The sequence below is a fragment of the Canis lupus genome, chromosome Y (assembly GCF_048164855.1).
Source record: "Canis lupus baileyi chromosome Y, mCanLup2.hap1, whole genome shotgun sequence".
NCBI lineage: Eukaryota > Metazoa > Chordata > Mammalia > Carnivora > Canidae > Canis > Canis lupus.
In genome coordinates this window covers 314,498-342,355 of record NC_132877.1, presented here as the reverse complement: position 1 = coordinate 342,355, position 27,858 = coordinate 314,498, and the positions used below count along the sequence as shown (strand labels likewise).

General features: G+C 58.3%; 1 protein-coding gene across 1 annotated transcript; it reads right to left on the bottom strand.

Moving 5' to 3' along the window:
• Positions 1-12,359: 12,359 nt before the first annotated feature.
• Positions 12,360-21,823, bottom strand: LOC140629102 (short stature homeobox protein). Its single transcript, XM_072818548.1, has 5 exons — positions 21,298-21,823; positions 18,001-18,209; positions 14,043-14,100; positions 13,853-13,941; positions 12,360-12,605 (listed from the first exon to the last, which is right to left on the bottom strand). Exons 1-5 carry the CDS (start codon positions 21,569-21,571, stop codon positions 12,360-12,362), a joined length of 876 nt encoding a protein of 291 aa, XP_072674649.1. The 5' UTR covers positions 21,572-21,823.
• Between the last annotated feature and the right edge of the window lie 6,035 nt (positions 21,824-27,858).

The window sequence follows — 27,858 nt, the reverse complement described above, 5'->3', positions numbered from 1 at the left end:
CAAGATTGTGTGGGTTTTGGCACGTGATATATACAGACCAATGGAACACGATGGAGAATCCCACATTAAACCCATGTACTGCGGTCCATTGAAGGTCGACAAGGGTGTCAAGACAATTCAGTGGGGCCAACTGTACCTCGACACGAAAAATAGTAAGGTTGCACCTCTACCTCAGAGAATGCATGAACACCACAATGTAAGAGCAAAAATTATAAAACCCTTGGGGAAAAAGCATACATGTATTTTTTTTTATGGTTTTGGGTTAAGCAGTGGCTTCTTAGGTCTGACACCAAAAGCATAAGTAAAAAACAAAACCAAACAAAATTAAAATAAAAAAATTTTGGATTGCATCCATACCCCAAATTTTTGTGCTTCAAAGGACACTATCAAGAAGGTAAAAAGACAACCCACAGCATGCGAAATGATACTTGCGAGTCGTATCTCTGATATGGGCCTTGTATCCGGAATATATAAAGAACCGTAACAATTCAACGACGAAAAGGCAAATGACCCCTCTGAAAAATGGGGCGAGGATTCATGGAACAGATGTTTCTCCATAGAACATATGCAAATTGCTAATAAGCACATGAAAACATGCTCAGCATCCTAATTCAGTGCAGAAATTCTAATCCCAACTCCAGTAAGATGCTGCTTCACACCACGAGGATGCACGTCATCCAAAACAAAAACAAACAAAAAAAAAAGAAGCATGGTTAAAGATGTAGAGAAATCAGAAACCCCGTCCATCGCTCTTGGGAATGTAAGATGGTGCCGTCATTTTGGAAAACAGTCAATCCCCTTAAAAGCTCAAGGTAGAATTGACTTACAACCCATCATCCCGTGGCTCAGTAGACACCAAGGGGACGGAAATATCGTGCCCGTACAAAGTCTCCTAAATAGAAGCATTATTCATAATCAACCCACGGGTGAACACAACCCACATGTCCGTGAAGTGATGAATGGATAAAGAGAATGGGACCCATCCCGCACACCAGGGACTATTACTCAGCCATGCAGAGGAGCAGATCTCTGACACCTGCTACCCTGCAGATGGATCTTGAGAACCCGATGCTCAGTGACAGGAGCCACACACATAAGACCTGATGACGTGCGCCATTTATATGAAATACCAGAATAGGAAAAATCCGTGAGAACAGGAAGCCGATTAGTGATTAACTGAAAGGAACATTTTTGGGGGCGAGACATAGGAGGACTTGACGTTGACTGCTTCATGGGTACAGACTTCGTTTTGGGGAGGAGGCATGATGACAATATCCCGGAATGGGGATGGTAGTGACGGTTGCACCGCTGAACCCTACCCTTTAAAAAAGGTGAATCGCAGGGCGGTGTGAGGTATATTGCCGCAAAGAAACTAAAAAATAAAATAAAATAAAAAATTCATAAAAAAGTTTTACGAGATGATGCAGGGCTTTCTGCCTGAGAATATAATTAGGTCATTAGCACACATTAGCGCACGGTTCTCCAATAACGCCAGAGAACGGCTCTCACGTTTCTGAATCCGTATCCAGAAATAGGATACGCCATAAAGCAAAAGTGTTGCCGTGAAGTTGAGGACAGATGAAGTTTAAATGCCCACCCGGGCAGGCCCAACCCTTGTGTCACCATGAAGTGTCGTTGGGAAGATTTTAAAACGAGGGCCCTACTTGACAGGATGAGCACTGGGTGTTATTCTGTATGTTGGCAAATTGAACACCAATAAAAAATAAATTTATTATCAAAAAAATAAAAATAAATAAAACTAGGGCCCTAATGTGGGGGTGAAGGGGTTGGGGGGGGTCAGCCCCAGGCTGGCATTAGCCAGGCGTCCCGCTCAGGATCTGGCTGCCGGAACGTTGAAAATAAATATCCAATATGTTCCATTTCTCCCTGAGGTCATGCATTTGGGAAATCTATATTTAGGTGCCCCGGACTCAAAAAGTGACATGTCCCTGAGAGAGTTTTAACTCTGTTTTCTGAAAAGTGTTCTCCAAGGAAATATATATATTATATAATATTTGATATATTTATGCATCATAAATATGTATATAATATTTATTTTTCAAGTCTCATATTTAATATGTTATAAATATGTATGCATATGTTTTATTTAATATATTATAAATATATTAATATTTTTATGCATGTTTATTATATTTCAAATATTATATGCTGTTTAATATATTTATATATTGTAAATGTCTATGTATTAATATTTATTATATTTAAAATATATAGGGATCCCTGGGTGGCGCAGTGGTTTAGCGCCTGCCTTTGGCCCAGGGCGCGATCCTGGAGACCCGGGATCGAATCCCACGTCAGGCTCCCGGTGCATGGAGTCTGCTTCTCCCTCTGCCTGTGTCTCTGCCTCTCTCTCTCTCTGTGACTATCATAAATAAATAAATATTAAAAAAAAATTAAAATATATAATATTTAATATATTTATATATCATAAATATGTATATTTACTTGGACGATTTCACATACATGTAGGCCGTGGTTCATTTTTTATGGCTTTTTCTGAAGTATGTATTAGGCAGAAATTAACCATGTGTTGGACGCTGTCATAACTGTCAAATTTCGCAGATCCAGGAGAGAAAATCTCAGACGTGATGTGGCTCATCACCACACTCTTCCACCTTCCAGGTGCTCAGCCCAGGTCAGAAAGAAGAAGCTCTGAGGACCAGCCCGAATCTTAGGGACCCGGGATCGTGCACACACAAGCGCGGGGCTGGGAACCCTAAGAAACGTGGTAGTTGTGAAAGTTTGAATAACAGTCCTCAAGGATACCGGGTTCTGATGTCGCAGAGTGGGGCCTCATGTGGAAATGGGGAACTTGCAAATGGGACAAAGTGAAGGATCTGAGATGTGCTCATCCTGGATTGGGGTGGTCCTAAATCCAATGATAGGTGTCCTGGATGAGGTGGCCCTAAATGCAACAACAGGGGTCCTTCTAAGAGACAGAAGAGGAGACACAGACACAGAGGAGGAGCTACGTGATGATGGAAGAGGAGACGGGAGGGACGGGGCCACCAGCCCGGGGACGCCTGGGGCCCCAGACGCTGGAAGAGGCAGGAGGGACCTTCTCCTGGATAATAACGGTAATAATAAAAAATCACACACATAGACACACACTAAATGGTAAGGTCGGTAGGTGTAAGTAGGATGTTCTGGAAAAAGCAAGCCCCTTCCTCGTCCTGTGCCATATTTCAGAGACCTACAGGACTCGACCTCAACTCCCTCTCAGCTGTGTTTGGTTGGCGTCTACGTTGGAAGAGAAGAAGGAATCGGCAGAGTGAGCGATGGACACAAAGGCGCCTGCTGGTGGTGGTTGCAGAGGCTCGGCCAATAGCATCTCCGAACTCAGCCTCTCTTGCTCCTGATGGTCTCGTCCAGACTTCCATAATCCATATCTAGGGTCTGCTTATGTACTCCTGCCCAGATGCCGCGGTGAGCTGGGGCTGGAGGCACCACTCCCGACGCCCCCTTAGGGCCTTACCTGGATGTCAAAACGCTGCCCGTTAGGTAGCTGGCAACCAGAATCGCCAACCGAGCGACAAATACCAACAACGTCCGGAATACTGACGCCAACTGCGTTAGGTTGGCTTCCTCTCATTAGCGTGCGGTTAACATGGTGATGGACACGTGCAGCCGTGGCCTCCAGACCTGAGCTTCTAGTTTGCTACGTGGACCCACCTCGATGGCGGGGATTTCATGAGTAATTGCCGCGGTCTCTACGTGCGCGGGCGGGCCTTCTGCCCTGAAGGGGACCTCAGTCGTCAAACAAATGGAGCAGAGCGTGCGGTCACGCTCCATTTGACCTCCTGAATATACAATGTCATTTCAGTGGCTTAAATGGTCCCAGTGTGTGTGGGCACGCTACTGCGTGGTTCCCGACGATTGTGCAACACTTCTTACATCTGAGGGTGTTATGTTTTCGGATGAACGGAGACTCATGCAGAAAGAGGGCACTTAGGGCATCTCCCCGGGACCATCCGTGGATCATGCACGGCACACACCATGCAACGTAACCTTTCAATCCACTAGTCTGGGACCAAAAAAAAAAAGAAAGAAAGAAAAAGCACGGGGTGTCCTCAAGGCATCTGTGCCCCCACAGGACAGACAGCCCTCCCAGTCCTGCAAGACGTGGACCCTTGGCTCCCCGCAGCGGAGCAACCCAGTAAAAGGACATCCTGCTTCAACTGGCATGTCCTGATCCTAAGAATAGGGAACAAAGGTAGGGCTCCGTGTGGGGTGTGGAGGCCTCACCTCAACCGTTGAGAGGGCACACACCTGTCCGGACTCACAAGGACGAATTGTCCTCCGAGGGACCCATAAGCGCGCGTCCACCGCCACGTAGAGAACACGTCAGCTGCCTCAGTGGGTCCGCGCAGCACACGCACACCGCAGCCCTGCTTGGTATCTGCATGGCCGTCCCGTGGCCAGAGGGCAGGTCTTGGATCCCGTCCTCTATGCCACACGTTTCTACGGACGACTGCAAGCACGTCATGGCTGCTTAAACAGCGGCAGATTCGTCTTGGGCGTTTTTTTAATTTTAGAGGCAGACGGACCGCTGCGCTCGGCGTCCTTTGATGTGTTTAGCACACGATAACACTTACATCTCAAAGCAAAAACACTAATCGAGGAGCTGGCCCAGGAGCAAACTTTACAACACATGTTTATTGTGTCTGCATCCCGTGGAGTCTCTACAAAAAGAACTTCAGATTCCGTCCCAAACGGCTCAGGGAAGGAGGTGAGGTCCAATTAATTTAAAATTTTATGCTCCTTCTCCCTGACTTTAGGTAAACGACGTACACAGAGATACGGGAAGGGAAAAGCTTCACAAGTTCAATCAAGTGAGGTGGAAAAAAAACAAAACAAAACAAAAAAAAAACAAAAAACAGACGAATCATAGCAAAACCCCTGTGTGTTTTTGTGGAAACTAATAAGATTTGGCAATATACACTCAGCATTTTTATTCTAAGCATCTTAATGTTTAAACGAAAGAAATTAAGTTTTTTTTTCTTTTTTTTTAAGCTCTGCAGCATTGGAAAGCAAGGCGACTTCGTGTCGATGACCAACGCGAGTTTTCCTGGATCTGTCTCATTTTGAGCTTAGATCGCATGGGGAATGTCAAACACACGGATTTTCCGTGACAACTGCCCCGTGCACGACTCGGAGAGCTCGTCTCTCTTTGTGTGTGTGTCTGTACAATGTACGCGCCGGCCAGTTCGCGGTTTTGCTTTCTCTGCATTTTTTTTCCCTCCATTCCCTACGCTTCCTATGATTGAATATGAAAGTCAGACGCCCCAGCAGAAGCCTCAGAAGTCTGGAAAAGAAAACACGTCTGCGGGAGGCAACGTCAGTGTGCTTTCGTGTCCAATTTAGGGATTTCGGAACTGGCCGTAGGAAACCGTTATCTGGAAATTCCCGGCCCCGTTCTTTCTGTAGGTGTGACCGTGTGTGCAAATTAAAATGATTTTTTTTTTTGGAAAAAAAACTATGTTCTGTGTCAGCAAGGGTCTGCAGCACAACCCACAAAAAAAAAAGAAAGAAAGAAAGAAAGAAAGAAAGAAAGAAAGAAAAAAGAAAACTAATAAATCAAAGAGAATCAAGGACGAGAGAGTTACATTTTAGGTTCGTTGTGTGCCAGGAACAGTCTTAAAGACGAGAGAGCCAGTCTCAGTCTCTTTTGAAACGAATTAGCTACAACTGGCAACAGTCGGACACTGTATCGAAGGGAAAACTGTCTCCTAAACAGTGTTAAACAATAGTAACCAATCTGCTGCACGAAGACAACCTTTATGGTTATTTTCACCTTAAAATAATGGCTCTGACTACGTGTGCATGGAGGACACAAGGGGAGCCTGCAAGTACCCACATGGGCTGCATTTAAGTGCAAAAAAGGATGCCAGAGCTTTCTGGAAGCCCGGGGTTGGGATGGCAGAGACGGGCATCCGAAACCCGTCAGAGGCCGCACCCCGGGGCCACCCACAGGTCACACGGGTCTTCAGGAGTGATCGTGCCCTTGTGTCAAGTGACCCAGGTCCTCGTCGTGGGCACCAGGCAAAGACCACGTCCTTCCTTCCTTCCTGCAAGGACACCAACGGGTTTGCGGAAGGGAGCCCTGGGCATTGACCCGTTTTGTGACATGCAGGTCACACGGGTCACGCAGGTCGTAGAGGAAACAGGAAATCTCAGGCTGGACGCTCCGCAGTAAACGGGCAGGTTGTTCAAAACCCCTTCCGAGGCTGGAAGAGGAGATCCCGCAGGAAGGCAGCACCTTGTAGGGCGTGCACCTGGGGCATGCTGGCAGTGCCCACCTGTCCATGGGCTCGCCCCCCACGAATACTCAGCCGCCCCCAGACCTCCCCGCCACAGTACGAGCGCCCCTCGGGTGGCTGCATCCATTCCATGCCCGCCCTGCCCGCGTTTCCCGCACATGTGGTTTTTATCGAAGCCGGGAAGCCGTCAGAGTGGCTAAATCAGGTCATTAACTTTCCTTTACATAAAGAGATAAAAAGCACATGCCAAAAAATGTTCTCGTTGTGAAAAGTTGATTTTTTTCTCCCATTTATTACTTTCTTTTTTTCTTTTTCCAAAATGACTCAATCATCATTGCAATGCTGAGGTGGAGAATCCGTATACACTGACCAAGGGGGAAGGAAAAAAAAAAAAAAAAAAGAAAGAAAAAATATATATATTTTTTTTAATGGAAAAGTCGAAACCAAGGTGCTCGGGCTTCTTGGAAAAGCCTGCGCCGTCATCCCGAGAAAGGCTGAGTCGATTCGAAATAGGGTTTTTGTCTTCCCTTCCCCACCTTCTGGGAGGATGTGGACCGAGATGGGTAAAAAGCCGGAAAGCGGGTGGTGGTTTCAGGAGCAGAAGTCAGAGGCCCCAGAAAAGCGCAGCCGGATGCCCGCCAGGAAAGCGCGCACACGCTCTTGTGCGGCCGGGAAGACGCCCTGTAGGTTCAGCCGTGGCACCGAAACACGCCCGCGTCTTGCACTCGACCCCTTGGGGGGCGGAGTGGAAGGTGGGTGGTGGGGGCGGGGGGAGGGAGAGGTGAGAATTTTTTTTAACACTTGAATACAAATATTTATAAGTTTATTTATATCTCCGTTTTACAAGATGTACATTCATACTATATGGTTTGACAAAATACACTTTGTGACTACAACTAAACAGGAGGGCATTTTCGTGTGACGAACCTGCAAAGCGTGGCCAAAAAAACCTCCAGGGTGTTTTTCCCCCCCTGCGCCCCCCCACCCCCCAACGAGAAGCAGAGGGATACGGGTTTTTAGAGACCACGGGTTTGGGAAAAGCGTGTGTTATTCCGCGTCGTTGGAGCAATCCCTGAAAACGTCTGTAGGTCCAGACACACCTTGTATGCATAACCCAAACACTGTTGCCGAGCCGTAAATCATACTGGCTGCTCATAAATTGGGGTCGGCAAAGAGGCGGGGGCGGGGAAATAAAGCAACAGGCTTTAAAAATATAAAAATAAATGCAAGGCAATGTCAAATTTACACTCAACATAATTAAAATAGCACATATTTATGAACTTTCAACCAAAAGGAAAAAAAATAAATAACACATCCACATACATCCAGTATCAAGAAGCAGAGAACCGGGCCTCTCTCTCTCTCTCTCTCTTTCTCTCTCTCTGATGGGAACCTCTACCTACAACGGGGCTCGGTTGTCCAACTATCACCTTTCAAATAAATAGCACGCTTCATAGCTTTGAAACCCGATATTCTCTACATTCCTCAACCGATTCCTCGTTAAATATCAAATTTCAATAAAACATTTATAAATTGCATCAAGTTTTCACGTGTATCGAAAAACCAGCATACTCCTAAGCTAATTTTTAATAAATTAGGCACCAGTTTTATTTTCATTTCATTATTATTAAATTTCTTTTTTTTTTTTTAAGAAAAAACGTCCAACGTGTCGACTGTCACGCCCTCCCCCCCGCCGCGACCTCCCAAACTCTTAGAAGGAGCAAAGTGCCTCAAGAATTTATGTCATTGTAGTCAGTGGAGAGTCTGCAATGTGCTCCCCAGGGGAAAACTCTCAGTGAGAAGGGAGTCCCCCCCCTGCCTTTGCTTGTAGTTGGAAAAGTATTAAACTATCAGGTCGGAAGCCAAGTATAGGAGCAGAGGAGGCTGAGATTTATTATTTTCCGTGGGGGTCATGGGGTGGCCACGAGCTCGGACGTGGCTGCTTAATATCTCTACTGCTTCCTGTTGAAACATCCCGATGTGCCCCCCACCGCGCACCCCCGTGCCCGCAGCACAGACCACAGGTGCTCGTGGCAAAGCGTGCAAACCAGCTCACTCCTGAAACCAAGGCTTGTGCAGAGAGCGTGCACCCCAGGTGCACGGGGTGCAGCTGAGACTGCAGCCAGGTGGTTGCAGGGCAGGGACGGGAGCGTGGGCAGAGGGTGGGTGCGACAGGTTCCCTGCACCTGCTGTGGGTGGGGGGAGGCCGGGGAGCATCTGTGGCTCCGAAGGCGCTCGGGCGACACGCGGGGTGAGACGCACTTAGGGGGCGGACGCTGCAATTTTGGGGAGACACCTTCTGGATGGTGTACCTGGCATGCAGACCATCTGGGCACTGCATGCGGCCCTGTCCTCGGCTCAGTGAGGGCGACGCAAGCCGCCGTGCAGGGTCCCTATGCAGCTGGCACCTGCAGGGCATCCCCGTTCCTTCCACAGGACGCGGTGCCTCTGAATCCCAGCGGGTGTGGGAGGCACAGCTGCTCCAAGTGTGCACAACTCAGACACCTGCCCAGGGCATGGGCCTGGCACGTGGTCCCGCAACGCCACTGCCCTCCCCGAGGACACACCGCCCGCCACGGAAGGAGGCAACACGCGCATCTGTCCCCAAGAGACACCAAAAAGGGAACAGTGGCATTTCCCCAAGAACGTGTTGCTGCCAAGCCGGGCCACGGCCCTCCCAAGAGGGTTCCAGAGAGCACGAAAAGGCGTCGGGGGCTCGACGCGCCTTGGCGACCACAAATCCTCGTGCGGCGCCTGCGAGAACCCGCCGCAGCTCAACCTGCACCCGTGGACGCGCCCGTGGACCCCGATGGAGGCCTCCGGCCTCGACCCCTGAGCCGCGCACGTTCCAGGCCACGTTGCTCACCGCGACCGCTCGCTCGTGGGGCGCACCGTGAATGACTTCGCAAGAAACGGATCTCGTTTGGCACACAAAGCACCCACCGCGCCCCTGAATTTAATTTCTCACGCCCTGGGGGGCCCCGTGGCAGCTCCACGCCCCAGGCGGCGCACAGGCGGGCGCACAGGCAGGCGCACACGGGGGGCGCACAGGGGGGCGCACAGACGGGGGCGCACACGGGGGCGCACACGGAGGCGCACAGGGGGGCGCACAGGGGGACGCACAGGAGGGCGCACAGGTGGACACAATGCGCGGGCCCCGGGGTGATGGGCTGGCGGGCCACGAGCCACATGCATCCCATTGCAGGCGTCGCCTGCATCCCCGAAGCAAACAACGCGAGCGCAGAGCTGCAGAGGCCCACAGCGGACCCCAGCTCCTCGGACAATCCCATACCCGACGCTCTTGGACTTTCAGGGAGAAACAAGAGGCTGGATTCGCACGCGCAAGGTTCTCCGGCACTGGAGCGCGACGCCAGCCCGCCCCGCAGCACCTGCCACCCTTACATTTGCTGTGATGCTTCTCCTTTTTTGGGGGGGCGGGAGGGTCCCCATTGGTGAGGCGTATACCTGGCGCACTTTCCATGTTAAATCCGACCAAAGAAAGAAAGAAAGAAAAAAAAGCAAGAACAAGCATTCGGGGAGCCCACCCCCACCCACCACCCAGCAGGTCTCACCCACCAGAACGCCCAGCGCAGCCAGGCGCCAGAGACCCTGCTTTCAAATCTCCCGATTTTCTGCCAAGATCAAACCCCGTGGCCTTGTGCTCCTGTGGAGTGAGTTTTCCGTTGCACAGGGAGTGGTTTATGAGGACTACGTTTTGATTAAAAATTATTAGTCGCTTTTTTTTGGGGGGGGGGACCACACACACACACACAGAAAACAAACCAGGGATGGACGCTTTGTACCTGCAACCTTTGCCAAGGGTTGCATTTTAGGATGAACGTCGTTAGCTTTCAAGGATTCGAAAGGTATCGTGTGCATGTAAAGGAAAAATCCAGCTCATTTATAGGATCTTCTTTTTCTTCTTTTTTTTTTTTTTAAATTCACAGCCGTGTAAAAAGCAAAACTGCACGTATGAGGCTAACACGATAATGCCATTAATGCCTGGGCAGAAAAAATTATAATAATAAACGAGAATAAAAGTTGCACGTGATTTAAAAATACCGACTTGGCTTTCTTCATGTCTTTCTGTTATAGTAGAGCGTTACTAAAATTAAAAAAGAAAAAAGCCGAAGGAGGCTTTTGGTTTGTGTAGGGTTTCGGATGAGACACACCACGAGACACGTCCACACGGATGCACACTTCAGCTCCGTGAGAGGTGGAAAATGTTTCCTTACAAGGAAAGGCAAAAAAAAAAAAAAAAAAAGAAAAAGAAAAAAGAAAAGAAAAAAAGATTTTTTGTTTGTTTTTTTCTTGGAAACATATAGCAAAGTTCATGGATCAGGAAAGAACATCGGCAACGCCAGATCTGGAAAGATGGAGACGTCTTTGGGGATGAGGGTGGGCACGTGGAGTTCCCCAATGGCCGGGGCCGGGTGGGGGCACCCGGGGGCGCACCGGCGTGCAAGGGGGTGCAGGGGGGTGCGGGAGACGGGAGGGCCGGCTGGGGACTGCTGGAGTGCTGGAGGTCGCGACGTCCGGGCGGGCAGGCCTCGGTGAGTAAGGCAAAGAGACAGGCGCCTGGTCGATCGAGGTAGACCAGCCCGGCACGGCCGCAGCCCCGAGGCCCCGCACAGCATGTGCCGAGCACGTTGCCCAAAGCCCGGTGCAGAACGGGGGGGCCGTGAAGGCTTTTTGGTTCCCCGTCCCAGGAGCCTTTCCTTGCGAGCCAGCGGCTCCTTGGTGCTGAGCCAGTCGGAGCGGGCACGGGCAGGGGGCGTGGGAAGGTCGCAGGGAGAAGAGAAATCAGCCCTGCAAGTGGCCACCGGCTACTAAAACCTATCAGTGACTCGGAGACCCCGGTGTTGGGCGGCTCGGCGCATCCTGGCGCCCCAGCTTCGGCTTTTACCACCTGCCACACACCGGGGTTCCCCCAGAACCAGAGCACACTCGTCCCCACCGGCCACCACCCACTGGCGCCCCCATCGCTTTGGCGCTGGGCCCCCCTGCCCACCGGCCAGGCCCACAGCACGCAGGAAGAGGTAATGCCCTTCCCAGTCGGAAGCGGACAGGGTCAAGAGTGCACGGCTATTCTTTCTTTCTTCATTTCTTTTTTTTTTTTTTAAATCTATAACATTTACAGTATTGCACTTTACTGCACTTAGTTGCATTTCACTAAAGTTAATGCTGCATCAGTATTACACCTTAAAACCACGCGCCCCTGTGTCTCTATGCAACGTATCTGCGTCTGAATTCTGTAGAACAGCAAAAAAAAAAAAAAAAAAAAAGTCAATTCAGGAATCAAATATTGGAAAAAGTTATAAAGTCGCCTGGTTCTATGGCACAAGGAATTCTAAACTTGCTTTGGGGCCAAACGTGTGCGTGAAGACCGTGCTCTCTCTGGTACAGGTCCACCCCAGCCCACCCCCCCGGAAAAAATAAAAGCGGTCACAAGGTGGGAGATGCAGCTGCCCCCCGCCCCCTCCCCCACCTTGTCCCGAGGTCAGGTCAGGTCAGGTCAGGTCGGCAGATGCGTTTCCTTATTGCTGCAGAGCACGGCCCTGGCCTGGCGGGCGCAAGTCCACTCTGGAATCCAGACCCGTCCTCCACGCCCTCCCGGGATGGAAGCGACGTCGTGGCAGTGAATAAAAGTGTTGGCAAACCAAGAATTGGCATCTTGAGCGGAGACCAGCCCCAGATCTCTAGTTTCATAGACTCTATGCTCTTCCAAGGTGTGTGGTGTGGGAGGCCGCATGCACAGGGTAGGAGCAGGCGCGGGGCTCCCCTGGGCGCGCGGGGCCAGGGCGCACAGGCGGCGGGCGCAGGGCCGGGCTGGCTGGTGTCACCGTCGCCTGCCGCCTCCCGCACACTCTCTGCGAGGGTCCGGCGGGGTCCTGAGGTCCCGGAAGGTCCCCCTCCCTCGGCCGGCGGTGGGCCCCCGGGCTGCCCCGGGCAGGGAGGCCGCGCGCTCGCTCCAGGGCGTCCGTCCGTGCGGCCGTCGGGGGGCGCGGAAGGGTCGAGTGCAGGACGCAGCGCGGGCGGGGCGGTGGGGCCGGGGCGGGGCGCGGGGCGCGCGGCGGGTCAGAGCCCCAAGGCCTCGGCGTGCTTGCGCGCCTTGAGCCGCAGGTCTGCGATGCTGGAGTTCTTGCTGTTGCTCTTGGCGGCGGCGGCCACGACGGCGGCGGCCGAGGCGGACTCGGCCAGCGAGGCTATGGGCAGCCCGAAGGGCGGCGGCGGGAACATCAGGTAAGGCGCGTGCGCTGCCAGGTGCGGGTGCAGGTGCGGGTGTGCGTGCGCCACGCCTTCCAGCTGCAGCTGTGCCTGGACCTGGGAGAGCACACTTGGCACAGTTAGGACGGGTGCGCCACGGGGCGCGTCCCCCCACCCCCGCCCCGGAAGGGACCCTTTCCGGGGAGCCCTGGGCCACCACCCACCCTCTGCCGGGCAGGGGGAGCGCAACTGTCCTCTGGATGCCCGAGTGGGCGGGGGCTGTTGGCTGCTTTGCACACGCAGAGCAGGGCAATCTGAGCAGCTCTCACACCCAGCCCCCCACCCTGCTGGCGCACACACCCCTGTCCTCGCCAGCATCGGGGCCGTCTACACCTGCCACCCCTGCCTCCCTTCTCCGCACTTGTGACGTGTCCCCGACCAGGGTCTGGGTTCTCCTTGCACACCTTCCCAGGGACGCCTATGAATCCAGGGGGCGCATGACCCCACGTCCCGAGCGCTGGACGCCCTTATGGCTTTGGGCACTTGAGTCGGAGCGCGCGGAAGGCTCGAGCACCCGCTGTCTCAGGTGTGGATTGACTGACCCGCCCCCCCACCATCACCACCCACACCCTAGCTGACCCGCAGAGGCCCCTGGACAACGCCGGTCCAAATATGCACCCGGGCCTGGTCCTTGGAGCAAAAACCCCTGCTCCCGAGCGGTGCGTGCACACACCCCCCTCCAAAGTTGAGGCCTCCACGGGGCGCACCGGCTCTGCGCTGGGACGAGGCAGGGAACACGTGCGCTGTGCGCGCTCCGCTCAGGGGCGCGCGCCTCCCGCACGCAGCTTCCAGCGCGCGCACCAGTGGCTGCATCCAAGCAGCCCAGTGACACCCTCGCCACCCCAGGGGCACGCAGGGCAGTCCCTGCTCTGGGATCCCGGAGCTCCAGGTGGGGAGCCAGGCCCAGGTACAGCGGGGTGCACACACCTCCACTTGAGGCCTTGGCGCGGGCGGCGAGGTGGGGGTTGGGTGTCTACGCAGCGCCGCCTACCCAAGCGCAGCGCGAGCGTCCCCGCGCCTCCACCCCCAACCAGGCAGCCTGGGTGGGTGGGATTTTTTTTTTTTTCACTCTGAGTTTTGTAAAATTTTGTTTGGGTTTATATCCTGGCCCTCCCCAAGGTGACTCTTGGAGTTTTACAGCGTGATTTTAATACGTGCCAACGGGTGTATAAATGCCCCCTTGTAAAAGCGGCAGCCTTTCTTCCGCGGGGGCGGGAGCAGCGGGGGGTGAGGCGGGACGCCAGGGAGGCGGGGAGGTGGCGGCCCCCTGCGCGCGCGCCTCAGAAGGGAGAAAGACGGGCTACCTGTTGGAAAGGCATTCGCAGGGCGCCCATGTTCACGTAGGGCGCCACCCTGCAGGCGTCCAGGTGGCTGGCGGTGCCCAGGATAACGCCTGCAATGGGAGAGAGGAGCCGTGAGGGCCGCCTGGGTGCGCTGGGCACCCCGGCGGCCTCTGCACCCCTCCCACCCCCACTTCCCAGCGTCCGCTCGCACCTTTATGCATCTGGTTCTCCTGCTTGCGGCACTTGGCTCTCCGGTTCTGGAACCAAACCTGAGGACAGAGCAGAGAGAGGCGCGCAGCCGCGTGAGCCTGCGGGGCTCTGAAGCTCGGGCTGCTTTACCCTCAGGACGGTAGACGGCGAGGGTGCGCGCGCCCTGGGGCGCGCTGGGGTCCCCCGGGCGCCAGGGTGCAGCCGCAACCCAGCCAGGCCCTAAGTGGCCGCGCCCGGGCCCCAAGGCGAGGAGCCCCTACATCCATATCAAGGGAGGAAGTGCGCACTGGAGTAGCAGGGCGGATTCCAGAACTTTCCACACAGTGTGGGCATTCCCTCCTCCACTGGGCCAGCCCCTGGGAGCGCCAGAGCTTCCTGCTCCCGACCTTAGCCGCCGGGGAAGCAGGCGCCCAGAGTGATAAGTAGCTCCCAATCCGGTGCCTTCCCGGGGAAACTGCCCCAACACCCAGTAGCTCCAAGCCCTCCTTGCTAAGCCTGGAGGGTCCGGTTCCTGTTAAGGACTCATGAATGTTCTGGATTCACAAAGACCCAATAACTTCGGGCCTCAGCCTCCTTCTTAAAAAAAAAAAAAATCGAATTCTTGGAGAAAGGACATCAGTGGGACCCTCCGCAGTTCAGCTCGATCCCCAAGTCAATTTGGGTGCCAAGGATCCCACCCCTAAGCCTCCGCCCCAGTGGGCAGGCTCACAGGCTCCCCTTGTCCGGACGCCCCACGGTCCATATTCTCAGGCACAGACTTTCCCCTAAAGCTCTGTCCTCTGCGGCTTTCCTGCCACCCTGGCTCGCCCTAATCGCCCGCGATGGTGGAACACTAATTAACACAAAGAAAGGCTTCCTGGGGCCACTGAGTCTGGGGTGCCCTGAGCTTGAGCGGCGCAGCTCCAAGTATGGCAGGGGGCTCCCCTTAACCCCCGGATCCCGGTTCCACGGGCGCCCTGGGAAACCTCACCACACCCGGGGAGCTTGGAAGCACCCGGGACTGCAGGAAACCTTAACTTTTCCTCCCCAGACTCGGAAGAGGCAGCTTTTTCTCCAAAGCGGAGCCACCGTCTGCCGGTTACAAGCAGCTTTCCAGAAGGTTCCAAAGCTCAGCCCGCCAGCCAGGCTACTGGGAGCTTGCAAAACTTCTAGCATGATCCCCTGGAAAGTAATCCCCAAAGCGTCCTCCCTTCCATCCAGGTCGCAGTGCACAAGCCCTTCCGGCCGGCATTCCCCTCCCCAGCTCACAGAATCCCTCCTCGCCCGACTCCCCGCACCCCTACCCCCTTCGCCACCGCCAACATCACCCCGGGGCCGGTCGCACGGGACCCCTCTGCGCCCATCCCGACCTCCTGCCTCTCCTGGGGGTCGTACCGGGGTCCCCAGGAGGCCCGTGGGGAGCAAACTGTGCCCCCACTGTGAGGCGCATTTGTTGGGGGGAGGGAGGGAGGAGGGAGAAAGAATCCTAATCCTATTTAAATCCAGAAAAGCAAAACTCCCTTTTCTCGCAGCCGCGGCAGCAGCAGCGGGGTCGGTGGGTGGGTTGGGGGGAGGTGAGGGTGGGGAATGAGATTATGTGAGATTATGAAGAGTAAAAGTGATGAATTAGCCAGTGCGTCCCGCGATAATAAATCAGTCTTGGGGTGATTCACGATCAATTCCAATTAGTCCCGAATATGCTAAGTAAAGCGCAGTACACTGGTTAAGCGGTTATATCTTCATTAAGGGCCGGTCGGTGATTCCTTTCACAAATGCCGTAATCTGATTTCTTTTTGATTCCCATTACAGACAGTGAATAATGACATTTAATTTAGCTCTGCGCCATAAACCCAAAGATATTTGTTGTAATTAAATTACCTCCTGCTCCTCACTGTGGTCTCATAACTTTCCATTATAACCCTGACAGCTGCGTGATATGAGGTGCCAGTACGACACTAAAAATAAAAGGTTAATAAGGACCAGCTTCCATAGGATCCCCAATTTATTTACAGCAAATTTCCACACTAAATTGAAACTCTATCCTTTAACAACGCGGGACAGGCTGTACCGAAAAGGATTACCCACCGCCTCGGAGCCGGGAATAAAATACGCGTCCTCCCGGGTGCCCCCCACCCCTGCCGCCCGCGGGGCGCTCCCCCCGGCGCCCTCCCCCTCGCCCCTTCTGCGCCCTGACCCATTCGTTTTAACTAATTGATTTTTACGAGCGCCCCTGCCTTCCCTTTACCCCGGCGACCGCCTTCCCCGTGGCCGGCGGAGAAATTATTCCTTCTGTCCGATTCCCATGTTTGGTTTTATTATTATTTACAGTCGTTAAATTTTAATTCGGCCCTGGATGGATCGCCACCGCCTCGTGTCCCCTCCCATCCCCGCGCCGCCCTCCCCGCCGCCAGGGCCACCACCCCCGCTTTGATTTTAGGGCTTTCTGGAGACCGGCGAGCACCCAAGAACCAATTTCCTGCCACTCCGGTCGCTCCCGCTAAGGTGTTAGTCCGTAATAGACTGCTGAAAGAAATAGTGTACAATTAAATTAGAAGTAATTTATTTTTATAGAAACAGTACATCAAGGCCTGGGAGATATTACAGATCCCAGGCAGAGAGACACCGGGAGATGACATAAAAGGTGATGTCCCCTTCAGCGAAAGTTTAATCTTTTCATTAATTTATATGCCGCGGCCCCATCTATCTTCCCCGAGAACGGCGGCCAGCGGGAGAGCCACCCTGTGACCGCGGCCTGGGCAAAGGGGCCACAGTCCGGACCCCCGGGAAGAGGCTGGCCAGCGGCGCGGGTGCCACCTCTGCGGACAGGAGCTGCAGGAGGTTGCGAGGGGACCTCGGAAAGCCTAGGCCAGGGCGCCCACTCCTCTAGGTGCAGCGCGATGGGGACCGAAATAACAACAATAATAAAAAACAATAATAAAAAAAAACTCAAATGAAATTGAGTCAAACACGTTTGTGCCTTCCGTTCGCAAGTGCGCTCGGGGTGGCTGCGGGGGGGACGACAGCGGGGTCGCACGCAGTGTGTCCATCCTCTACACCAAAGCGCGGTGCTTGTCGCGCACTCTCGGTCCCCGCTCGGCAATATTAATTCCATTTATTTAAAACCGGTCCCCAGAGCCCGGGGGATGCGGACTCCCTTCCCTTCTGGGGCCGGCGCTGCTGTCCTGCTCAGAGCCTTGAGGGAAAGGACGGGAAGGCTGCAGGCCCGACCTCCCGGGGTCCCCCCGCGAGGGCACAACGCGGGGCAGGCGAGTTGGAAGCGGATGTTTGCCAACACCCCCGTCCCCCCCCCCTCCCCAGAAACGCGTTAATAAATGTAACTTGGCGTCTGTAGTGCCCCGGAAAGGCTGCCCAGCGCGTCCCCTCCGCACGTGCGGCGCACGCCCAGGGCCCCGCAGACAGGGGCTCGCCAGATGGGGCATCAGGAATTCATGCGCCCCCGCCCCGCGCGCCCCCCTCCGCCCGCCGCGCCCCGGCTAATCCGGCCCCGCGCGGGCAGCAGGCGCGCTCATCAAGATGCCCGGGGTGCGCGGCTCCCCCCACCTCGCCTCCCCTCCCAGGGGCGGGAGGGGAGGGGGCTGAGGGCCTGGGCAGGGGGGAGGGGAGGGAACAGAAGCAGCGGAAAGAGGTGAGGACACATCCCGACGCCGGGCCAGCCGCTCCGGGTGGGCACTCGCCCTTCGCGCTAGCCGAGCCGAGCCACCCGCGTGCGAGGGCCCCAGGCACCTCCGCCAGGCCCGGCGCCGGCGCGCTCCCGGCCCCCCTGCGCTCCCGGGAAGGGGCCTCCGGGCTGCGGAGCACGCGCTGACGGGGCTGCCCGCTGCGCTCCCGGGAAGGGGCCTCCGGGCCGGGGAGCACCCGCTGGCGGGGCTGCCCCCTGCGCTCCCGGGAAGGGGCCTGCAGCCCCGGGCGGCGGTGGAGCGCTCCGGGCCTAGGCTGGCGGGGCCTCCCCGCGCTCCTACCTGCACGCGCGCCTCCGAGAGCCCCAGGCGCTGGCTGAGCTCCTCGCGCATGAAGGCGTCCGGGTAGTGGGTCTCGTCGAAAAGCCGCTCCAGCTCGTTGAGCTGCTCCAGCGTGAAGTTGGTGCGGCTGCGCCTCTGCTTCAGCTTGGTCTGCCCGTCCTCGTCCTCCGACTTCACGTCCTCGCGCTTCTCCTTGCACTCGTACACACCTGCGGGCGGGCGGGCGGAGGGCACAGGGCTGAGGGCAGGCTGCCCACCCCGCCCTGCGGCTCCCTAGAGCCGGGGTGCCCCCAGCGCCCACAAACAGGCCGGCGGCGCGGCTGACATGCAAGGGTGCGCCTGCAGGCGAAGGGGCCCCCGGCAGCAAGGGTGCCCCGACCCCCGGGGGGCTGCGTCCAGTGGCCAGAGCGGCCTCCAGGGGACCCCGCACTCCTGGTACACACTCGGGCATCACTGCACGTTCTTTCTGGGCCTAATCTCGCAAGGCTTTCCCCAAGGTGTCCTCTGTCCGGCTTTCCATAGCGACATGTCTTAGCCGGTCTCCTCGCTCTGCCTCTCCCAATCGGGTCTTCAGTATTATTTTAAGTCAAACAACTTTGGGCCGAATAGCCCGGGTGTCTGTTCCCCGCAAGAGTGTGGGGCTCTCCCCGGCCCGGCTGAGGTCCAGGCCCCAGCAAAGACGCCACCCCCGGGTGCTGCGCACAGACAGGGGCCGTGCCAGGCGGGTCGGAGCCTCCTCCCGATGCCGAGGAGCTGGGCGCACAGCCGGACCCCACTCTGGTCTCTTTTGCAGACCCAGAGACCAAAACTCACCCCAAATGCACGGCACGGGGGCTGGGGGCGCGCCGGTGAGCACGGCCCTCTGCCTCCAAGCGGTCGGCAGGCGGTGGGACACAGCCCCGCGGCCACCAACAGCGGCACGTTCTTACTCCAAAGACGGTGATAGCATCTGTGCTTGCTGGGGGAGCGGGACAGGGGCTGAGCCTCAGGTCAACATTTAGACCCTAACCAGACGCCTCTGCCACCCACCGCTGGGAAATGCAGCCCCTCATTGAGTGCACACGTAAAAGGCGGTTCCCCCACCCACGGCTGGGTGCCGGGCGGGAGCTGCAACTCCCTGGGCGCCTGCCATCTCCGTGCCTTTTCCCTGCATCACGGAACTTGCCGGGCACACTCACAGGCCACCTCTGTGCCCCAAGGAGATGTCCCCTGGTGTCAAGGGGAGGCTCGCCTTCAGGACACCCTGGCCAACGAGCCCAGCTGGAAAGCGGCGTGGACGCAGCCCGGAAGGCCACTTCATGACTCAGCCCAGAAACTTACCAACGGGGAGACCCCAGGCGGCTGTGGGGAGCGGGCTCATGGGGCACCGCGCTCCCCGACCAGGATCCCGGAGCCAGAAGCCAGCCAGTCCTCTGTCCAGGCTCCCGAGCACGGGCACTTGACCCCGACTCCGATTTTAAATCCCCTCCCGCCTGCTGAAAGCGTCGCATTTCCAGAAACACCCCGTTTCTTCCCAGCTGTAAATCCTCGTCCTAGAGGCCGCCCCGACTCTTCCTTCCTCCCTCTTCTGTTATGTGTGACGCCAGGGATTGATCCCAGCTGAGACGCTGGCCTTCGGAGCCCCCCTGAGGACCCAGGGCAGGATTTGCAAAATCCACAGACTGCCTCGCTGTGCTCAGCGGGACGCCGTGCGGGCGCCCATGACCTCGGGGTGTCTGCTGGAACCCCCAGGCCTCCCACACCTCCAAGCTGCTCCCGTCTTACAAATGCAGCCTGTTTTGTCTTCCTCTCATCCCTGAAAGGCCCCGACTATCCTCGCACTGTCCTCGCGCTCGCTCGCACTCTCTCTCTCCCCCGCACACCAGGCCCTTTTTCCAGGGTCCCCAGCCTTGGCCATCAGGGTGCACAGAGGCCGGCGGACAAGGAGGAAGGACTGGGAGAGCCGGTCAGGAGCCACGGAGCTGGCCCCGGCTGCCCTAAACCCCTGAACTTGAGCGTGGGCCGTGAGGAGCGCCCTGCCCACAGCTGTGTCTTCATTACAGCAAAGTCGGCGAGCGCTCAAGAGCCAGGTGTGCCAGGTGGCGACCAGGGCTGAGCCCCGAGGTGAGGCAGGTCGTGCCCGGGCCGCCTGGGTGGCAGCAAGCCTCTGCCAGCTTGCCGCTTCCACCGGACAAGGCCTCAGAAGCCTACGTGGGTCACCCGCATGGTTGTCAGGCCGTGGCCCCGAACCCCGCCACTCGGAGACCGCTCGTGTAGGGTCCCCAGGAGCAGGAGGCCCGGGGTCTGTGTGCCCGTGTGTGGGGTGGAGGATTGTACTTGGTGGGAGGCCTTCTCCGCAGGCAGGCTGACAGTGTGCAGGGCAGGAGCTGCCAGGCGGGTGGCAAGACTCCGTATTTCGTCTTTGTGATGAAAAAGAGACATTCCCAGCACGCGCAGACTGTGCCCCCCTGACAAATCTGGCCCGTTTCGTGCCTCTGCGTTACCTCTGCTGGTCGCCCCGTGTGGTCACACGTCCCCGGGTGGAAACTACGGCTGCCCGGCGGGAAGAGCCCCCAGAAATCCGCCCGTCTCCCCCATCCAGCATCCGGGCAGCCGCCGCCACCACTGTCTGGAAGAGCAGAAGGGAAGCAGGCCCAGGGCGCACAGGGCACCCGCAGCTCCCTCGCCGGGGCCGCCTGCGCTCTGACAGCCCGGACGCCCTGAGCCTCCCCGGGGCCCTTCCCTGCGCGCCCAGACCGTGGCCACCTGCGGACGCGCGACTGGTTTTAATTTAGAGGCCCGCGTCAGCTCAGATCCAGCTTCACGGTTCAAGGGGAAAGTTTTCCCTAAGAGGAAGCCGCGCGGAGAGGCTTCCGCAGGCGGGTGGGGCGACTCAGGGACAGCCGGGACCTCCGGCCCGCGCAGCCCGTTTCAAAGGCTCGGAGGCCCGGAGATGCGCGTGGATCTGTCCTCGCGGGCGCCGGGGAGTGGACACCCGGAGCACCGGCACTCGGCGATGCCCTACAGCCGAGCAGCGCCCAATGCGCCCGGAGGACCCCCACCCGGGGCAGGTCGCGCCGGCACTGCCGGTGCCAACCCCGGGGAGCCCGCGCTGCAACGGCGCTTGGCCCCAGCGCCTGCCCGGCCGCGGCTCCCCGGCCTCCCCTCCTCTGCGCCCTGGCCTGTCCTTCCTTTCCTTTGCAAAGCCGTGCCCCGGGTGGCCGAGGCCTCTCTGCGGAGCACGGCTGCCCCTTCGGACGGGCTGGAGGGGATTCGGGGCGACGGGCACCGCCGGCCCGGGAGCGCCGGGCACCTTACCTTCCGCGGCCCTCCCCGTGCCGAACTCTTTCAGTTTGTCCTTGTCGCTGTCCACGTGGTCCTTAAACAGATGTACCGGACAGTGGCCGCTGCTCTCCGTAATGTCCTGCAGGCTGGATTCCGAGCTCCCCAGCTCCCGCGAGCGCGCCAGTCCGCTCTCCAAAACTTCCCTGTACGTGATCGAATCCTTCTTGCCGCCGCCGCCGCCGCCGCCGCCGGTCTCCTTGCTCTTCTGGTCGAAAGATTTGGATACAAAAGCCGTCAGTTCCTCCATGGCTGCCCGGGGGGCTGCGGGGTCCGCGGGGCTCGGCGGGGCTTGGCTGGGAGCCGGGCTGTGGTCCGCACGCGTCCCCGCGCGGAGAGGACGGTCCGTGTGAGGGTAGGTCCCTCCTGCTGTTATTTATGCCTTTCAATTTGAGATCTCACTATTTATACGAGGCCACCTCCGCCCAACCCCCCGCGCGCCCTGTCTGCAGCAATTAGGGCGCCCGGCTCGGCGAGGGCGCACGCGGAGACGCTATCTCTCCCCCACCTCCAGGCCGGCAATTGGCTTTCTTTTCATTTCATCACTGTTTGGCGTCTGAGCACCTTGGTGCGGAGAGGTGAGCATCCAGCTTTTTGAAGGGAGAGGGAGACGGCGCGCGCGCGCGCGAGCGGGCGCAGGCGCCAGCGCCCCAAACAGGTACCCGCATTCGCATTCCCTCAATGGCCGGCGGAAACCCAAGCCGAGGAGGAGTTTCTGGACGCTGCCGGGGTGCTGGCCGGCCGGGGCCGGGAGGCGCGCAGCCCCGCGCCCCTGGAACGCGCCTCTCCCGCAGGATGCGTCCGCGCGCGGCAATGCGGACACGCCGAGGGGACCCCGGGCGGCGGTGACGCGCGATCCACGGACGAGAACCGACTCGGAGACCGGGTGGGATTTGCGGGCCGGACCCGGCGGCGCGGCCCGCGGAGCGAGGGGGTGCAGCGGGAGCGCACGCGGCGGCCGGTGAACAGCTCCAGGACCCCGCGCCCCGACAGGAAGGGGGCCCACGTCCCCCCCGCGCGAGCGTGGACGCCGGGACCTCGGCGGCGGCGGAGGCGGCGATGCAGAGCGGCCGGCACCGCGGAGGCCGCGCTGGGGAGCACCGGGGCGCAGCCGGGGCGCGCGGCCGGAGCGCGGGGGTCCGGACTCGGAGCGCGGCGCGCACGGAAGGGGGCGGGGGGGCAGCGCCTGGAAACCGCTTGGGGCTCAGCCAGCGGAGCGGCGCAGCCGCGCAGGGACCCTGGAGGGCGGACGCTTTATTTGGGGGAAATACGTCTATCTGTGGTCGTGCACGCTGTTCCCAGCCAGGGGCTGCCCGCCGCCCCCTTCCCAGCGCTTAGGAGGAGCCACTTTCTCCGCGGCCACCGCGACATCCTTTCGCCATCCCGGAAGTCCGGCGTGTCAGCCTCTCCGCAAAATGTCATCCGCAAATAAAGTTGACTTTCCCCCTTTCCCCCCAGTTATGTGTCGGAACCCCGCGCCCCCCTCCCTCCGCCTCCCCCGCCCACCCCGGGGAGGGGGGACGCGGCCCGCGGCGGCGCTGCGGGGGGAGAGGGCGCTGCTGGGTCTTGCAGGAGCTCGGCCAGCGCCTTGGGGAGGGGGCCTTCCTCCTCGGGGCCCGGCCGGGGCCACCCTGGGTCCTCGGGCCCCGCCGGCACCAGGCGGCCCGGCCCCGTGTCCTCCGCGGAAAGAGGGGGACTGAGGGCTCCTGGGGCGTGCGCCGGGCACTGGGGGTCCGCTCGGGGCGCCCGGGTCCGGGGAGGGGCGGGGGTGTCCTACCCCCCGTCGGGGGAGGGGCAAGAGCAGAGGGAGCTGGGGCAGCGACCAGCTGTTTCTCTCCTGCTTCCTTCTTCCTTCCTTTTCTCCCTTTCCTCCTTTTCCCTCCTCCTTCCTGGCTCCGTCCTTGTCTCCTTCTTCCCTCCCTCTTCCCTTCTCCCCTTCTTCCTTCCTTCCTTCTCTCCGTCCTTCCCTCCCCCTTCCATCCCTCCCTCCTTCCTCCCCCCCTGCCCTCCTCCTCCCTTCCATCCCTCCCTCCTCCTCCCTTCCATCCCTCCCTCTCCTCCCCCTCCCCTCCCTGTCCTCCCAGTCCTCGCCCCGGGCCTCCGTCCCTGCCCCGGGAGCCGTGAGTCTTGCGCTCCTCCCGGCCCGGCCGTGCCGCGGTGCCCTGCGCGCAGGGGCCGAGCCCGGGGACTCGGGGCCGCCGCCCGGAGCGGACTTCAAACGCGGAAGGCGCGGCCGCCCTCCCAACTTAACAAACAGGTCTTTGTCACCGCGGCCCCTCATCAAAGCGGAGGCGCGCGGATATCACACGGAATGACAAATAGCCCCTCATGCATTATGCAAGCTCCGGGTCGGCGGGGGAACCGCGAGGGCTCGCGCCGGAGCGGGGGTGCGCGGGGGCTCGGGGTGAGGGCGCCCGGCTGCGCGGAGCCGACCGAGCTGCCCCCACCCCTGCGCACCCTGCAGGGGAGCAGCCTCCGCACCTGGGGCCTGCAGACACCCCCCACCCCGCAGCTGAACTCTCTTCCTGGAGGAGTGCGGAGGAACGAGACACAGAGCGAGACAGAGATCTCAGAAGCAGGTCCTGGGGAGCACACTCTGCACCCACCACGCAACTTTCTCCACTTGTGGGGGCGGGACCACGTTTCCTCCTCTCATCTCAGCCCCCATCAGCCCCAGGGCTCGGAAGCCAGGTCCCCAGGGAGGCCCCTCCGTGACCCTCCCCAAGGACCCCAGGCTCCCACCAGGCCTGGGCCATGCAAGGCCTGAGCTTCCCCTGCAGGGGAGAGGGCTCTGAGGCGCCCGCGTGGCGCCCAGGACCCCGTGCAGGGCTGCCCCCCAGCTCCTACGTCCTCAGGTGGCACCCCTACCTCTCAGGGAACGCTGCCCGAACCACGGGTCTGCACCCTCTGGGAACCTCCCAGCAGGCACCCCACAGGGACTCTGAATATTCATCATCCTTAAACCTGCAGAAAACGAAACCTCCCCTCCCCTGCCCCCCCAGCCCACCCCACACACCCCTGCAGCTACACCCTGGACTCCCACTGCACGGCTGACCCATGGTTTCAAAATAACCCTTCGGAAAGGACCCGGACTCCGCTCCTGGCTGCCTGGCTGAACCTGGAAGGCCTTGCTTGCCCTTCCTGAGAGTTGCCGGCCACCGAAGCACGTCCCCTTGTTTGACAAAATCAAACTTCCGGTGGATGGGGAGCCAAGTGGCCACCTCCCTGTCTCACTACTGGGGACCCCGGAGCGTGCAGCCCCCTCTAACTCCCTCTCCTCTCTAGCCAGGAGCTGACGAGGCTCTTGGATATCTTCTCCTTTAAAGACAGAGACCGAAACACCTATGCGTCGGCTTATTATTCATATTTTAGCCTTCGTACCACCTATTTTTGCTCATTGAAGACGCGGGCCGGAGGCCGCGCGCAGGGTGGGGACACGTTATGAAATGTTGCATTGACATTTGCACTCGGGCCACTGCAGGCGGGAGGGGAGGGTGCAGACCCTCCCGGGGCTGGCGGGGCCTCCGCATAAGGGGAGCTTGTCTGAGCCTCCGCAGAGCCGCTAAAACAAGGAGCCGCTCACCCAGAGGACGGAACAGAGTTTTAAAATCTCAACGTGTCTCAGGAGAGCGTGGAAGCTTTCATGTGTGCCATGCCTTCCCCCCCTTCCAAGTCTTAAAGAGGAAACGGGTTGCAGGGAAGTTTGCGGATAGAAATGAAAGCACATCTCTTTCCCTGAGAACAGCAGCGACAACAAGAAACAAAATAAGTCGCGAGGCCCGGGAGGGAGCGAGGGAGGGAAGGGGGGTGGCGAGGAGAAGAGGGGATCCGGTTTCGGGAAGAGAAGTCAAGTTGCAAAGCGGAGCTCCAAGGTGCAGGGCTCGCGCGCGGGTCGGGATCCGCGTCCAGATGTCACCGGGCGCCCACCTCGCGCGTGCGCGCCTGCTCCCCGCCGCCCAGGAAGTCCCGCCAGGCGGCTGCGGGCTGCCCCGGGGTCGTGAACCCCTGACCCGCTCCTGCGCGTGCTGCGTCCCGCAGGTTCCAGCTGCGAGGGACGAGGAAACAACATGCAATAAAAGTAAATACAAACGCCGGGAGACCTGGTCCTCCAGATGGTTAGGCCAAGGCGGAGGGGGTGGGAGGGCAGCTGCACGCGACTGTGGGGTCCTGCAGCTCCGAGGCACCGTGGGGTCTGCGGGCGGGTCCACATTCCCCGGCCTGGCCCTGTGTGCACACCCTCCCACCCCGAGGGACAGCACAGCGTGGGCACCCCCAGAGCCGTCCTGAGCCCGTGGCGGTGTGCACCGGGTCGCCCGGGAGGCCGGCACCTCTCCCTGTAACCTGCGCTCGGGGAACCGAGTCCTCTCCGAGCGCCCCAGGCCTCCCCGAGCTCTACAGACCCCCACCCGGGTGAGGCCGCCACAGCTTGAGGCCAGGCCTGCAGCGTCTGGAGTCTCCTCCCCGACTTTCCCCCAGCTGCACAGCGTCGGGCCCCCCGGGCAGGCGCCCAGCCGGCGTCCCCGGGATGGGCAGGCCCACGCGCAGTCAGGAGCCGCAGGAAACGGCACACAGCTGCCTCGCCCTCCCCGCCTGGCCGCCGAGAGCAAGCAGGGTGCACTGCTGGTGGTGGTAGCGGTGCTGGGGGGCCTTTCTCCCCTCCTTCCAAGCTTCTGCCCAACTGCACAAAACAAGGGGGCACTAGACCTCGTACTGATGTAACCCACTGGGGACCCTGGTCTGCAAGGCACGGTGGCTAAGCTGGGATGTCCAGGCGCTCCGGCCCAGCAGGGTCCCCCAGAAACCGAGCTTGAGACTGTGGGGATACAGCTGCACCCTGTAGCCCGGGCACCTCGGTGCCATGTGCCAGGCCGTCCCTCTGGGCCGCCCGTGCCAGGTGGACGTAGCCCTGGGTGGGGGGCAGGTCACAGACACCCCGACCACGCGGTCGTTGGCATTGTTGGATTTTAACAAACCATCTTTCTGGGCTTGAAACAAGTACATTTTCATAAAAGGACGGGGCTGTGGACGACGCTCCCCTCCCCGCTTACACTTGCAAGGCCAGGGGAGACGGGGTGACCGATAGTCACAGACTTTGGTGTTTCCCCGCACCTCGTCCCTAAAAGGTGTGGCTCGCGGTTTCCGAGACCCTGTTTACCTCGCGTCTCTGCAGCGCCCAGCAGCAGTTTGGGCCAGTCTGGGATCCCCACCCGCCACCCCGCTGCCGGTCACAAACCGGTCACCTGAGCACCCCCAGGGCCATCTTGGGGTGCCCAGGACGAGGCATTTTCAAGGAACGTGCCTTCCACCAAGCCGGCTGGCCTACTTTCCCAGCGCCGAATCGAATCGGGAAGACAATTTCTATTAATAATAAGAAGGGAGGGGGTGTTAATGGTTTTGCCCGAAGAGCCAGCCTCTTTAACAACAATGAACCCCTCCCCACACATTAAATATTTATCAGTATCGATCACACGGGCAGGATTTTACAGATGTGCTAACACACCTCCTCGACAGAGGGGCTCCTTGTTTTCCTTTTTCTCCACCCCCCCTCCTCTCCCTTTTAAATTTAGAAACCTGTGTTTCTGCTCCCTCCTTACGCTGCTGCGTATTGATTTACACAAACATCCGTGTTTCCAATGCGGGGCTAATAGATTTTCATTACGGCGGGCTCTGTTAATCCAGCTTGTGAATGGATGGGATTGATCCTGTCCACCAACGAGACGGGGATGATGTTAATAAAGGGCGCCGTGGGGGCCGGCTTTGCTGTCTCCAGAGGGTGGGCCGCCTGCGAGCCTGGCACGGCCCACCCAGGAAACCTACTTTTGATTATTCCCCCTTTCGCTCGTTTTTTTTTTTCTTCTTCTTCTTCTTTTCTCCACTTTGTCTCACTTTTGCTACAAACCCCTAGGATTTATTTAGGGGAGGATGCAAGATTTCTACAATAGCCCTTGATGCAAAAAAAAAAAAAAAAAAAAAAAAGCACATTTAACAAGACATATCCTAGGAGAGCAATGCTGTTTGCTTTCTGTAGGGTTTTTCTTTTCTTTTCTTTCTTTTTTTTTTTAAATTTCCTCACCGTGTACTTTGTAACATATGGTGGACATTAAAACTCTTTGCTTTCAGATTTAATCACGGGACCCTTGCTCTATGTTTTATTTAAGAAAAACATTATTTTTTCAGGGAGCAAAGCAGTTTACCGCCAAGGACATCTAAAGAGGGCCGTTTGGTGGAGACCACCGCTAAACAAACAATGGGGCGGGCTCCTCGGCGATGAATACATTAGGCGCTGGCAGGGAGCAGTTTCTGCGGTAATTAATGTTGCAGGAATAAATCTGAGGCGTGTATTTGGATTTGCACTCTCGGTTCTGGCGCAGGGCCTCCGCGAGAGGACGGGGGAAGAGAGAGCCCTGTCTTCCTCGGCCCGAGCCCCCTCCCACCCCACCCCAACCCGGATGGGCCTTCCTGGTACGACCGGGGCAACAGAGGGCTTTCAAATCAGCTCCAACCAAACGGGGAGGTGGGGGGGGCGGCTCGACTGAC